The sequence below is a fragment of the Miscanthus floridulus genome, chromosome 12 (genome assembly GCF_019320115.1).
Source record: "Miscanthus floridulus cultivar M001 chromosome 12, ASM1932011v1, whole genome shotgun sequence".
In the NCBI taxonomy this organism is placed as follows: Eukaryota; Viridiplantae; Streptophyta; class Magnoliopsida; order Poales; family Poaceae; genus Miscanthus; species Miscanthus floridulus.
Window position 1 is genome coordinate 79,342,283 of NC_089591.1, and position 12,564 is coordinate 79,354,846.

Here is a 12,564-nt window from a genome sequence, read left to right on the forward strand (position 1 = left end):
CTAATATAAGGCAATGGCACTAATTCGCGAACGCTCAGCCGATTGGAATGCGGCAAACAATATTTCGACACGTCCCACAGTTTTCTTTTTTCGAAAAAAAAATAAATTTCCACATCTTTGCCTATTTGGATAGCGCAGCATATACGCTATTCATTCTCTTTTCATGTGCTGTGATGTACACGGTGGTTCTCTGACCTAGCGAATCAGTGATCCCACCAGTCCAGCAACTTTTCTTTTTTTAGAAAAAATATTTCCGTAACTTTTTTTTAATTCACAACTTTCTTTTGATTTGAAAAGTTACAAAGTTATACTCACAATTTTTACGTATAACTTTTTGAGCAAAATTTATCACCATATTTTCTCAGAAAGTTGCAAAGTTATGCACGTAAATTTTAAATATAATATTTTGCGAAACGTAACTTATGAACATAATCTTTTTCTAGAAAAAACCATTCCCGTATTTTTTTCTTTTTTGAAAAGTTACAAAATTATACTTATAACATATGCATAACTTTTTACGTAACAACTTGTCATAATTTTCAGTATAACTTTTAACTTTTTTGGAAAAATATTTCCATAACTTGTCGTTGAAAAGTTACAAGTTATATAAATAAATTATGTGCATAAAGTCATTGCTGGAGAGGCTGCTGCTGCTGCTGCAGTGCTGCAACACAAACACATTGCTGCAACAGTTTCTCCTACACAAATCTTGCAGCCTAAAGTCCTGTCCTCCAAGAACTCAGACCAGTGCCAGAACAAGAACACAGTGCTGCACAGAACTGAAAGCTTCCAGTATCCTTTGCGGCAGACAAACCAATAAATGCGAATTATTGATTTATTTCTATACGATGGCAGACGAGACAGGTAATCTATAGTCGCGCTCTAGTAACTCCATTATATATCATGGTGCACCGAAAATACAGGGATAAGCTATTTCCATCATTACTATCTGGAGTCAAAATGTTCCCCGTTTTACCCTGCTGTATATCAACATGTAAACGAAGCAGGAGACCTGATTTGCAGAAACAACAGTTTGACTACACTTCCATTCTTCAGGGTATGGACTATGGATGCCGAGACTTGATCGACTGACCATGGTTGAGTCTCAGGGCATCAGGGGACGATGTTGATTCAGTATTTGCAACTTCTCAGAGTTCCCTTTGGGGTTGTGCTAATAGCACTCACTGAAGCAGAAAAAGAAGCCCCTTGGCTTGTCTTCCTTCTTGCCCTTCGGTGTGTCGCCGAGGTCACCCCGAGAAGCCATAAGTGAGCTCGTCCCAGGAGATTCTGGAGGCAGGATTGTGTTCTCCGAACTGAATGTGCGGCGAGGGGCCAAGGTTTCTTGTGGCGAAAGGGTGGATAGGTAATGTAGGAGCATTTGCACTATCTGTGTGAAGTTTGGTCTCTCGTTTGGGTCTTCCTTCCAGCAGGATGTTAGGATTTCTGACAACTCCTCAGGCAAGTTATCAGCACTTGGTCTGATATTCTGCAGCAAATAAGGCTTTCATCTGGTCAAATACAAAACACATGCAGTGGTGTAAGAATAAACTAGAGTTCATGTGGTGGAACATATTTGAAACACCATGCAAGATATGTGTATATATAAACATACCAAAGCAAACATAACCCAGGGATGATCTCAACAATTCTTCAGGATAATTGGCTCATGATTAGAGTATCAGGTGTTACCTTGAAAGCAGCAGCGTACGCAGCTTGAAGATTAGACATTCCCTCAAAGGGCAGTTTATTGTGAAGGAGTTCCCACAAGACAATTGCAAAGCTGTAGACATCTACTTTGTGGTTGTAATGCTTCTTTTCTCCGTGCCTCAATGTTACTGTGCTGTACAACTGTTGAGATATTCCAGGTTACATTAATAATAATAACACAGAAAATTAAGGATTCAGAAACTGACAAATATGAATACAGTTGAAACCTCTGGAGCCATCCAACGGTATGTTCCTGTCTCAGCAGTCATCATCTCTGTTAATGTTTCTTCCCTAGCCAAACCAAGATCAACAAGTTTTACTGTTCTCTGGTCTGCAGTCAGCAACAAATTCTCTGCACAAAGTGAAGGGAAAAAACACAGACTAAAGATCAACAGTCTGAATAAATATCTGTCAGGCAGATTCTTAAAAGATAACATGGGACAAAAAAAAGAAAAGAAAAGGAAATTCATGATAAACTAACAAGATGTCACCAGTGGTTTAACAAACCAAATAAAAAATAAAATGCATTGTTGGATTGAACATATATGATCTGAAACTCAGATAATAGTAATCTCTACTGATGAAGACTCCACTGCGCTGAAATTAACATCTTCAAACTATGCTTACATCACGACCAATCATTCAGGCTACTTTATATTTCTTGATGCATTTGGAACAGGAAATGACAGTAGGTTGGGTAAGTTATGCACTAGCAAAATCTCAGCTAAATGTTATGTTACTTGATAAATTATACAGTAGAATCACGACAAACACTGCAGATGACAGAACCATGATAATCTTAATCTCTTCTTGTTATGGTTGGGAATAGCTACAGGCGCAGGAATAGGGGCTAGTTAGGCAAGGAGAGGCCAAGGAGATCATGCAGCTCAGGAATTAGGCGCAGGAACATGCATGGAGATCATGCAGGCGCCTGATTTAGCAATAGGGAAGAAGTCAGCTAGGCAAATGAGAGGCTAGGAGAGTTTGTAATCTCTTTTTAATCAGTCGTGACCAAGGAATGAATCAAGCAATTACAGTCAATCCAATTCTCATCTCCTTTCTCTGTTTCTCATCTCCCTGCTGCTACACTCAACCAGCCACCACGGGCAGGAAGCCGGCGGCCGGCCGGCAACCTCTCACACCTACCCTATCAGGTCAACTACCCCACGGTCGTGAGACTTCTCTACTACAATTATTTCTTTTCTTTGAATTTGTGATGCATGATTCAACTTTAGTTTGTCATGGCTTCTGAATTTTTCATGCCATGGCAAACAAGTTTATGGTAAGGGTGGCGTCGATACTTGGATTCTTACTCAGATTCCTTGGATAAAGCATATGAAGTGGTGATGTCCTTGGTTGCTACAGTTTGTACGTCGATGAAGCAAAGCCGAGACCTAATAACAACAGAGATAGTGGCTTTTTCGATGACATGCTTGGTATTTCAGTAACAGAGGGACGAGCAGCAGGGACCATTGAGGCGGCCATGGACATACATGGTAGAGGCCGTGGGTGCAGGTTTGGAGTATGAGGTGGAAGGGCCGAAGGGGTTACAAATGCCACGAAAACCAGCGCATGCCTCTCAAACAAATTAGTCAGGTAAACTACTCTTATATGACAACTTCAAATTGTCCAGTTTCAGATTTTTTGGCATAAAGTTCAAAAAATTGCAGGAACGAGCAACTTTTGGTGATGACAATTGAAGATTGATGGAGGGATTATTGGGAAATGCAAACATCTTCTATACTATCTGAGAGTCTGTTATCTGTACTCCTAATAGATGTGACACTGCTTTATTTGCACGATAATTTTGACCATTTAGAACTCTTTATTTAACATCTGATAATGCTCCCGCAGCATGGCTGTCACTCCACCGCCAAAATAGAAACCTACAAAGATGTGCAGCTGAAGCGAGGAGAGAATGGTCATCTGTTGTAGTTGGGGCAAACAAACTCTGTGCACAATGCAGAGATTGCGTGGGAGTCGGTTGAGTACAAATGATCCTCGGCAAGCTTATAGGTCTCATGGTGTTGATTCAATTATAGACCGATCAATTTCAGTAATTGGCACCTTAGCAACCTGAAGAAGTGTATTCCAACTCCTCTTATTTCCGCGGTGGAACCCTACCTAGGAAACAATGGTTAGATAGTGACAAATTAATGCTTTTAGATTGCAGATTGGCAGTATGCTTTTTGTCTTCACAGGAGGAAACGATGATTGGCAGTATATGTTCTTACAATAGCTTGTTGAAATTATATACTTAAGTAACCCATGTTTTTCAGAGAAATACATCTTCATGCACACATCTCCAAACTCCAGAGTGGAAAGCAGTCAAATGCACGGTATTTTCAACTTGCTATGTATGATTAGTCATTTATTTATTTATTTTTATTAAAAAGTAGTATAAGCAAACGTATATGTGTCCATGTAAAGATCCAACACTCTATCCTCCTGTTCATTTTTTAAGCATACATGTATTAATTCCTGATGCAATAAAATGTAATGGTCATTTTCAGAATGATTGCATCATGGTTGATCTTGAGGCTGCATTGACAAAACAAATGATGTGTTTTGCTTTGATGTGTTGTAGAGTATTGTGTACATGCATTACATTTAGAAATTATAACCTGATTTCACGCTATATAAGATTTCACGGAATCTTATCATTTGGTGACGCCGGCGTCGCTCCCCCACGCGGGGCGACTCAGGAGGCCCCTGCCGCGCCGCCTCCCTCTCACCCCTCTCCTCCTCGCCTGCCGCACCGCTGCCGGAGCTGGCTGCCGACATGGCCGCCCAGCCGGCTGTGATGGTGGCGGCGGGGCTCTCCCTCCTCGTGTTGGCGGCGCACCTGCAGCAGGCCGGCGGTCCGGCCCCGCGCAACCGGCGTGGAGGTTGACGAGGTGGCTGCCGCGGCTGCTGCAGCGCCGGCTGGTGTCCGTGCAGGCGCAGGGGACGGCGGCAAGGTCTTCTTCTCCGCGCGTTCCCCTTCTCTCTTGATGGCGGCGGCGGCGCTGGCTGAGGCCGCCAGTCCGGGGCCCAGTCGGGCCAGATCCGGACCCCAGGCTGCCGGATCTGTCTTGGCGGCCGGCGCGGTGGCCGAGGCCCATGCATGTGCTGGGGGGGCGGTGCTTTCTTCTCTGCCGTCCCTCCCCTCATGACCTTGGCTGTGCCCGGGGCAGCGACCTCTGCCGGCCGGCCTACCCGCGGCGGCCGGTCTGGCGGCCAAGGCGAATGGTGTCTGCAGCTATGGTCAAGACGGAGGCGTCGGCGTCGGCGTCGGCAGGGGGCGCCGGTTTCGGGGCCTGGCGTCCGGATTCGGCGGCCCCAGGACATGGGGCGGAGCCCGACATGGTGGGGCACACTGGCGGTGATGACGGTAGCGACATCGGCAGGTGCCAGAGCCGACGACGTTGGTCAAATGCGGCCTCGGCGTGCAGCGGTGTGACCCGAGCCGCAGAGTCAGGTCCGGCTCTGCGTGGCCCGGTCGGAGGGGGTGGCGACTGACGCAGCTGTGCGGCTGCTACGTGCAGCCAGAGCGTCGATGCCCCTCTTAAGGGGCTTCCGTGGGGCGCCGGGACAACGGCGATGGCGGTGAAGGCTGGCACGGGTCCGGCTTCGCGACCCGACAAGTGTGCTAGAGGATTCTTGGGCGAAAGCCTTGGCGACGGCGACGCCGTTGGGCGCCGCTTCCCTGTTGGGGGCGTCGTATTTCCCCACTAGCATGTCTTCCAAGGGTGAAAACTCCGTCCACTTTGGACGTGCGACGGTGACGCCATTGGCATCACTCCCTTCCTGAAGGCGTCGCATTTGGATTATTGTCGCGGTTTCGATGCGGGGCGATGGTTTGCGTTTGGAAGTCGGAGCTGCTCTTCGGTGTTTGAGCTTGGCAACGATGACCGGTGGCGGCCATTAGCTTCAAACCCATCGGTGGGTGACTAGTGGGTGGCCTGCCATGGGAAGTCGGAGCTGCTGGCAGCTTGGCTTCCATGCTCGGCAACGATGACCCATGGCAGTGTGTCGTGTTTGTGCTCAGCTGCGTCGCATGGGGTGGTTAGCCCTTCGGGTGCCTTTCTGGCATCTCGTCCGGCTAACCTTCTTGTACATAATATTCTTTCGGCTTAATTGAGCGGTAGAGCTCCTGCCTTTTGTTTCAAAAAAAAAAAGATTTCACATGCCCTGTAGGTTTGTATTCAGATGCTTTTGGAGAGGCACTTTGCTAATGTGGCCATCTAGAGAATAGTTGTTCAGAAATCAGATAGGAGAATTTCAATGTCTCCCGATGAATCTTCTGAGATAGATGCCAGGCCTGAGTTCCAGAATCTTGCTAAGATGCCAGGTCTGAGTTCCAGAATCTTACTAAAGATGCATCTCAAGGCAGTGTTTAGTAGGTTCTATCAGAAGGGTTGGAAAATTTATAGCTGCAAGAAGAGCTAAATGATGAGCGCCTTGTACAGTCTATTCAAACAATATTTATTCTACGACATTGGTTTGTTCTTTCCTCCAAACAAAATTTAAAATTCTATTCAGAAGAAGATGCATATCGCAATTTTCATGAAAATGAGTAAAGCATGGAATGATTCATAGAAGAGGTGTCTGTTTAAAGTGGAATGTTAGGGGATTTTATGTAAGCTCATATCAACGCACGGGCATTCAACTAGTGAATTATTAATTATCCATCATAGAACTACAGCATGCTACAATAAAGAATAGGCAAGGGAAAAAAGGTTCTTAGATAACCATGGTATGTCATAGATTGCCAGAAGTGAGTACAATGCCAACAGTTGGCACTTAACATCTGAACTTCATCTTTGAAGAGAACAGTGGTAGCAGAAAAGAAATGAAGAATAATCACAATGTATAAAATAAGACAGCGCACACAACAGGAAACAAAACTTGATGTGAATCAATATATTAGAATATGCCACAAAATTAAAGGAGGCACTAATTTATTAATCACCAAAACTGGGGAAGAACAGATTTTTTTTAGAAGATTTATGATAACATAACATTCTACAATCTCAATAACATGTAATGGCAAAATTTACTATAAAATTATATATATATAGGATGTAATAGTGCAAGGAGAAGAGACTTCTCATCTGCAGGTTACTATAAGGCACATTTCCATCCTGAACTAATCCACATGAATGCCATTACAAGATTGATATTCAACTACGGAATTTACTAATCAACTGTTAAAAGGAAGTAAATATTGCAGGTTAATTATTTTTCCAAAGAAAGTAATAAAGATATATACCCACATGGTAAACATGGAGAGCAAAAAGAGGTATATCCACAGTTTGAAGAAACCCACCTACTATGCAGTGAATAATATAGAGAGCACGCAACGATCAGATCACAAAATGACAAGTCTTACCAGGCTTAAGATCACGATGAATGATCCCATGTGCATGCAAGCATTCCATAGCTCGGGCAATGTCCAATGCAAACCCCACTGCTACATGAGGCTCAAGGCTCCTAGGTCGGAGACTGACCAAATACTTGCGCAACGAGCCCCCCACTAGTAGCTCTGTCACCACCACCATGACAGGTTCTAGGCAGGCCCCTATAAACTGTGAAACAAGCAGTCGTAGTTTTCAATAAACAAATGCATTAAAAACCTCCTCTTCCTCTTGGTCATCTCCTTGAGGAGGAAAGAATCAACATGACTGCAAAAGTAGACCTTGACGAGGTTCTTGTGCTGCACGCTTGACAGCATGGTCACCTCTCTCAAGAATCTCCCCTCCCTCTTGGTCATCTCCTCAGGGGTGTCCCCTTTTTGCACAATCTTGATAGCAACATTTTGGTTCTTATACCTGCCAATCCCAGCATCAAATAAGTGCTCGATTAGGAGAAAATTGCAGATGATAGATCAAAAAGATGGGCCTTACTTCCCCTCATAGACCTTTGCATGAGCGCCCTCGCCGATGCGTGGCCCAACAAAGAGAAGCTTCGGGTCGATAAGCCACTTGGGATCGATGGAGAGACCTTCCATCCTTGATGGCAGCTATCTGTTTTGGGTCCTGTGGGGTCACACGACCCCACTAGAAACTTAAATAAAAGATCAACTTTTAGAAAGTACGTGAGGTTTGTTAGAAAGGTATTTCCAAAAGAACAGATAGAAAACCTTACGGAACATATATAGGTAAAAAGGCTGAGATTTTGTGAATCCGACAAATTTATTTACTTTTATTTAGAAAGTATTCCAAAGTTGGTTAGCACGAGTAGACCACCTTACAACAAATGAGTACTGTGCCGTGTATTCTACGGATTCTTGGCAGTAGAAGTAACCAGTTGGTACAATTGGTGGAATACCTCATCAGGTATACATATTTTTAACAAGTTTATACCTATATTGTAGAAGTTATTTTTTAGATAATGGAAAGATTTATTCTGGCTTCAATCATTCCCTGATCGGACCACAAAAGTTACAAAAAAAAACCCACCACTAGAAAGATAGGCATATGGCCTAAAGGTTTATAGCCAATACATCTCCTTCAAAAGATAAAACCTATAAGAATAATAATAATCTTTAACATGCTCATCATGTAGTCAAACTTTCACGGTTTTTTCATGATGTCTCCTCCGCAAGAACCAATCTCACAATAAAATGGGTGAAAGCGGAACCTAAGCTTGAGCCAAATCCAACAAAGGTGATGAACAACTCCAAATGCTGGCTGAGCTCTGACCACCAAGTCGGGAAACCAACATCACACTGCCCCCACAAAGGGCACCTCCTAATGCGAGGTCTCCAAGGAGAGAGACATTTGAAGACGCCGTCACCGCATGACTGGATAAACCAGTACTAAGTTTTCACCCAGATGGATCCACACAACAAGAAGTGAGTAAAGGCCTCAACAGCGTGGCGCCGACAGGTGGGGGTATACCAGCATCATCCATGGAACCAACATTGCTATGCCGTTTGACTGTCATTGAAGCACCAAAGGTAGGTGCCCGCCGCCGGAACTGGCCTGTAGGGCCGCCATACCACAGATCCGGTCACAACTAGCCCACCCCCAATGTTGACACCCAAGCATGAGATTGAAGTCACCTTCACCTCAGATCGTCACCAGTCGCGTGAAACAGGAAGGAGATAAGAGGCAAGTGGATACAGTGAAGAGTGTGTGGCCATCTTTTTAGACGCCACCGAGGGCTGCCGCCGCCGCCACTGCCGCCATACGCCAACTGTCGACCAGGGAAAGGCACCGATCTAGATTTGTTAGTGGCAGCGCGGAAGTCCCTCCTGTCGCTGTGTGTTTCTGCTTGTAGAAGTTATTTGGGGGTGTTCATAATACATCAGTATATTTGGATACTTGCAAAAGGTTGAATTCATCAAATATATGGGGCTTTTCTAGGTTGAACCTTATTACCTATGTCCAAGTTATGGTATGTACATGAGGCCCATGTATACCTTTATAGCAACGATTGAATACCATCCAAAAGTAGAATTTGTAAGAATACACAATACCTTTGTACACGTTAAGAAAACCTCACAGGAAATGGCTGTGTGCTAGAAGGTCCTGTCATCCTGTGTATTTGACAACATCTACTCTGAAAGAGTTCACAAGTTTAGTAGAAAAGACACGAACATAGAGCACATCAACAGAAATGGATGCAACAGAATGATCATGCACATTCGACTAAATTCCGCACCAGGCTCACACACCATGATAGTACCTCTGACCTCCTAGAGGAGAAGAACTAGAATGTTGACCAGAGCAGAAGCAAAAAATAATGAAGTACTAGAAGCCTAATAAATTCCATAAACACTGAAAATGGAAGGGTACCTAAACTGAACCAGTGGGTGGCCTGAATGCGGTCCGCCGCAAAACTACAGCAATTTAAAACTAAGCCGCTGTTTTTTTTGTGATGTGAAACAACTACCACGAAAAAAAATTGCACGCGCCATTGCATCACGAGGAGATCACCCACCAGGGGCAGATCCAGTAAAGGGGAAGCTAGGAGGCTTGTCAAATCAAATAGCTAAATAGCTTTAGGTTAGGGTTTCGGTGCTCAGCTTCGAACAGCATGAAGGGAAGGGAAGGGAAGGGGTGGGAGTACCTGGTGGGGTGCTCGTCGCCGGCGAAGAGAGCAACGAAAGCCTCAGCGCCTGGCTTAGGGCGGCGGTGGCGACGGCCCACCAGTCGTCTCTGAGAGCGAGAGGGGGGCGAGAGAGACACTCAGAACGCACGTGGACTTGGGAGGGATGCAGCGGACGGAAGGGTGGCGTTGGTTCAGGGAAATAAAGATTGGGATAGGGAAACGAGGGATGGGGTAGATTTGAACCATGTTTAAGGCTGGGTTACGATATCTCAGAGATCCTGTTCCAATCAGAGGGCTGGGTTACGATCGGAAAAGATACTGTACGCACCTCGTTTGCGCAATCTTCCACACCGTCCGACCCTCGCCGTTGCATCGCAATCGGAGGCAGCTTGCCTCCACGAGGGTTGCCGAGGCCGTTCCTCACTTGGCTGCGCCGGCCACCGGAGGAGTAGCTCGTCTCACCGCGTGCCTGGGCCGCATCTCGACCCGCCGCGTGGACTGCCGGAGACGCTGCTTCTCGCGGGATCCCGCTTGTGTCCGCTCGGGCACTGGTTGGGCCACTGGCGCACCGGAGCATGCCTAGCCGCGCAGGCAAACGAAGCCGCGGGCTACTCCACACTCGTAAGGCCGTCCGGCCGAAATTTTTTATTTTTTTAGCCTTTTTTTTTTTTAGTTTTTCACAAATACGTCATTGAATGTTATGGGTTCATTGTTGTGCATCAAATAAGAAATTTAGGGTTTAATGTTAATTGATTTCGGTTCTTAGAACGAAATTGGTTGTATTGTAGTTATGGTTCTCATTGACATTTATTTGTGATGTTTTGATTTATGTTTGTTAAATTACATTCGTTTTGTTAGATGCAAGAAATATTTCGGGAGGAGTTTTGGCGAAAACGGGGTCGTCCTCGAGAATTATACCCCGACGCGTCTAGCAAAGATGCCCCGTCCCTCCTGACCTCCCTGTCTCAAACTGTGACTGTGGTTTTCCGGCCCATGTTTTTAAATTGAAACATCCGGACACAGCGGCGCGGTGCTTCTACACATGCAGTCGTTTTAATGTAAGAAATTGTTTTCATTATCTTTTTTTCTTTATTTGTGTAAGTATGTTACTAATATTTTGTTGGAATCTCGTTGTGTAGGATCATGAGAGGTACTTTTTCTTTCAGTGGATTGACGGTGCAAATAAGTTTGATACTAAGTACCTCCTTTTCGACGATTGTTTCAGAGGGAGACATCCACGTGAGCACTTCAAGCGGTGGGTTCCACCTCCCTAACCCTCCGTCAATGACGGCTAAGGAGAAGCACCTAGCCACGGTTAGACGACTCGAGGAACCTCCTCTGTGCGATTGCAGAGGTCGAGTTGTGATAAATCCTAAGAATACGTTGGAGTTTGTGTGTCTAAACAAGCATGAAGTAAGTGCAAAGTGTATGTGTTGAAATGCTAAGCTATATGTGTTCATGTACTAATATCATCTTATTTAGGTATTTTCAATGACGAAGTGCCGTTTCAAAGAGTGGTTGTATGGTCCTAGGAACCAATGGCCGAAAGAACCGCGAAAGGTTAAGAAAAAGAAGAAAAAAGGGTAATTTACAAAGCATCTCCTGTCATGTGTGAATGTGGTGTTAAATCTAACTATGGCCTAGTCCCTTCAGAGCTTGAAATATGTCATTATTGCGGCCATATGGTTGAGTATGATGAGGTTGGTTATTTTTATGGTAAACATGAAATCGTATTTTGTTTCTTTTGCTAACACATATATGATATAATATTTATTTTGAACAGAACACTAGAAAATACAGATGAGAATGTTATGATGGTCAAGCTAAGTTCTTGGATGAACTGAAGGAGAGGCAAGTAATTGCACGGAAGAGTGAATATGGACCTAACTACGTCAACCTATTCGTTAAACATCATAAACAAAAGATGTGTGAGTTTGCTAAACAGCGCGGTATTTGTAACCCGATCGATGTTGGACTTAACAAATAGGGATTGGAGAGGCGGATGACGTTAGAGGAGGAGAGGGCAAGAAAGGAGGCAAGGGAGGAGACAAGAGTACAGATGTAGGTCTTGAACGAGCATGTTGTTGCATTATTTGCTAGTGAGTGCTTGAAAGCCTTTTTTCACTTTTTTCATTGCCTGATTTTAAATGTAATATAATCACGTTATTAACTGATTGTATTTTATACATGAAGGGATTGGTTGCAGCGAGAAACATGCCGCAGAGGTGACTCATGCAAGGTATGAGAAGAAGTTAGATGAGCATAGATCGTGAGCTGGTCGCACCGTTCAATCACCGATTGTGTTGTCTGATGAGCAGAACGAGGATGGGGACGACACTGGCAAACTGAGTGAGAGACTGAGCGAGTGCATCGCTCTAGCAGAGGCGGGCTTGCAGACCGAGAAGGATGACGACGCGTTCTTTACTCAGACCGCAGCGGCCGCAAATGAAGCGGAGGCCGCTTACTATAGGCGACAGGCAGGTCAGAGCAATGCAGGTGAGCCTAGCCACAGCAACAGGGTTGTGGTACAGAACTGATACTCGGATGATGAGTTGCTTACTCAGTATATTTTAGACTGAGAATTTGAAAATGTATTTGTCCCCTATGTGGTTTTTGGTGTATTGATGACATTAAAATTATGGACTAATATGATCTTAATGAGATATGTCGTAGCTATTACTCATTATGCGCTCTCTAATAGTTTTATTTTTGTTTTGAGTTTAAGATCCGTCGCACTATAAAGAGGGATGTAAACTTAGTTGGTCTGAGAAAGATATAGTGCTCAAGCATAAAAATAAACTCAAAAGAGAGACACTC

The 12,564-nt window shown here is 44.6% G+C and overlaps 1 protein-coding gene and 1 long non-coding RNA gene across 9 annotated transcripts; one reads left to right on the plus strand and one right to left on the minus strand.

The window, feature by feature from the left end:
• Positions 1-819: 819 nt before the first annotated feature.
• LOC136497866 (serine/threonine-protein kinase STY13-like) lies at positions 820-10,242 on the minus strand. 7 transcript variants are annotated; one of them, XM_066493744.1, is made up of 8 exons: positions 10,076-10,242; positions 9,173-9,255; positions 7,596-7,748; positions 7,388-7,520; positions 7,082-7,277; positions 1,935-2,059; positions 1,690-1,848; positions 820-1,486 (listed from the first exon to the last, which is right to left on the minus strand). In XM_066493744.1, exons 3-8 carry the CDS (start codon positions 7,697-7,699, stop codon positions 1,172-1,174), a joined length of 1,032 nt encoding a protein of 343 aa, XP_066349841.1. In that variant the 5' UTR covers positions 7,700-7,748; positions 9,173-9,255; positions 10,076-10,242; the 3' UTR covers positions 820-1,171. The 7 variants fall into 7 exon arrangements, with proteins under 7 accessions (XP_066349841.1, XP_066349838.1, XP_066349842.1 ...); XM_066493741.1 differs by having other exon boundaries at positions 7,596-7,755; XM_066493745.1 differs by lacking the exon at positions 10,076-10,242 and adding an exon at positions 9,766-9,948 and having other exon boundaries at positions 9,173-9,250.
• Positions 2,075-3,893, plus strand: LOC136497867 (uncharacterized). 2 transcript variants are annotated; one of them, XR_010769453.1, is made up of 3 exons: positions 2,091-3,303; positions 3,378-3,460; positions 3,562-3,893. It is a non-coding gene; the product is annotated as an uncharacterized lncRNA (long non-coding RNA). The 2 variants fall into 2 exon arrangements; XR_010769452.1 differs by having other exon boundaries at positions 2,075-3,303; positions 3,378-3,893.
• Positions 10,243-12,564: the final 2,322 nt, after the last annotated feature.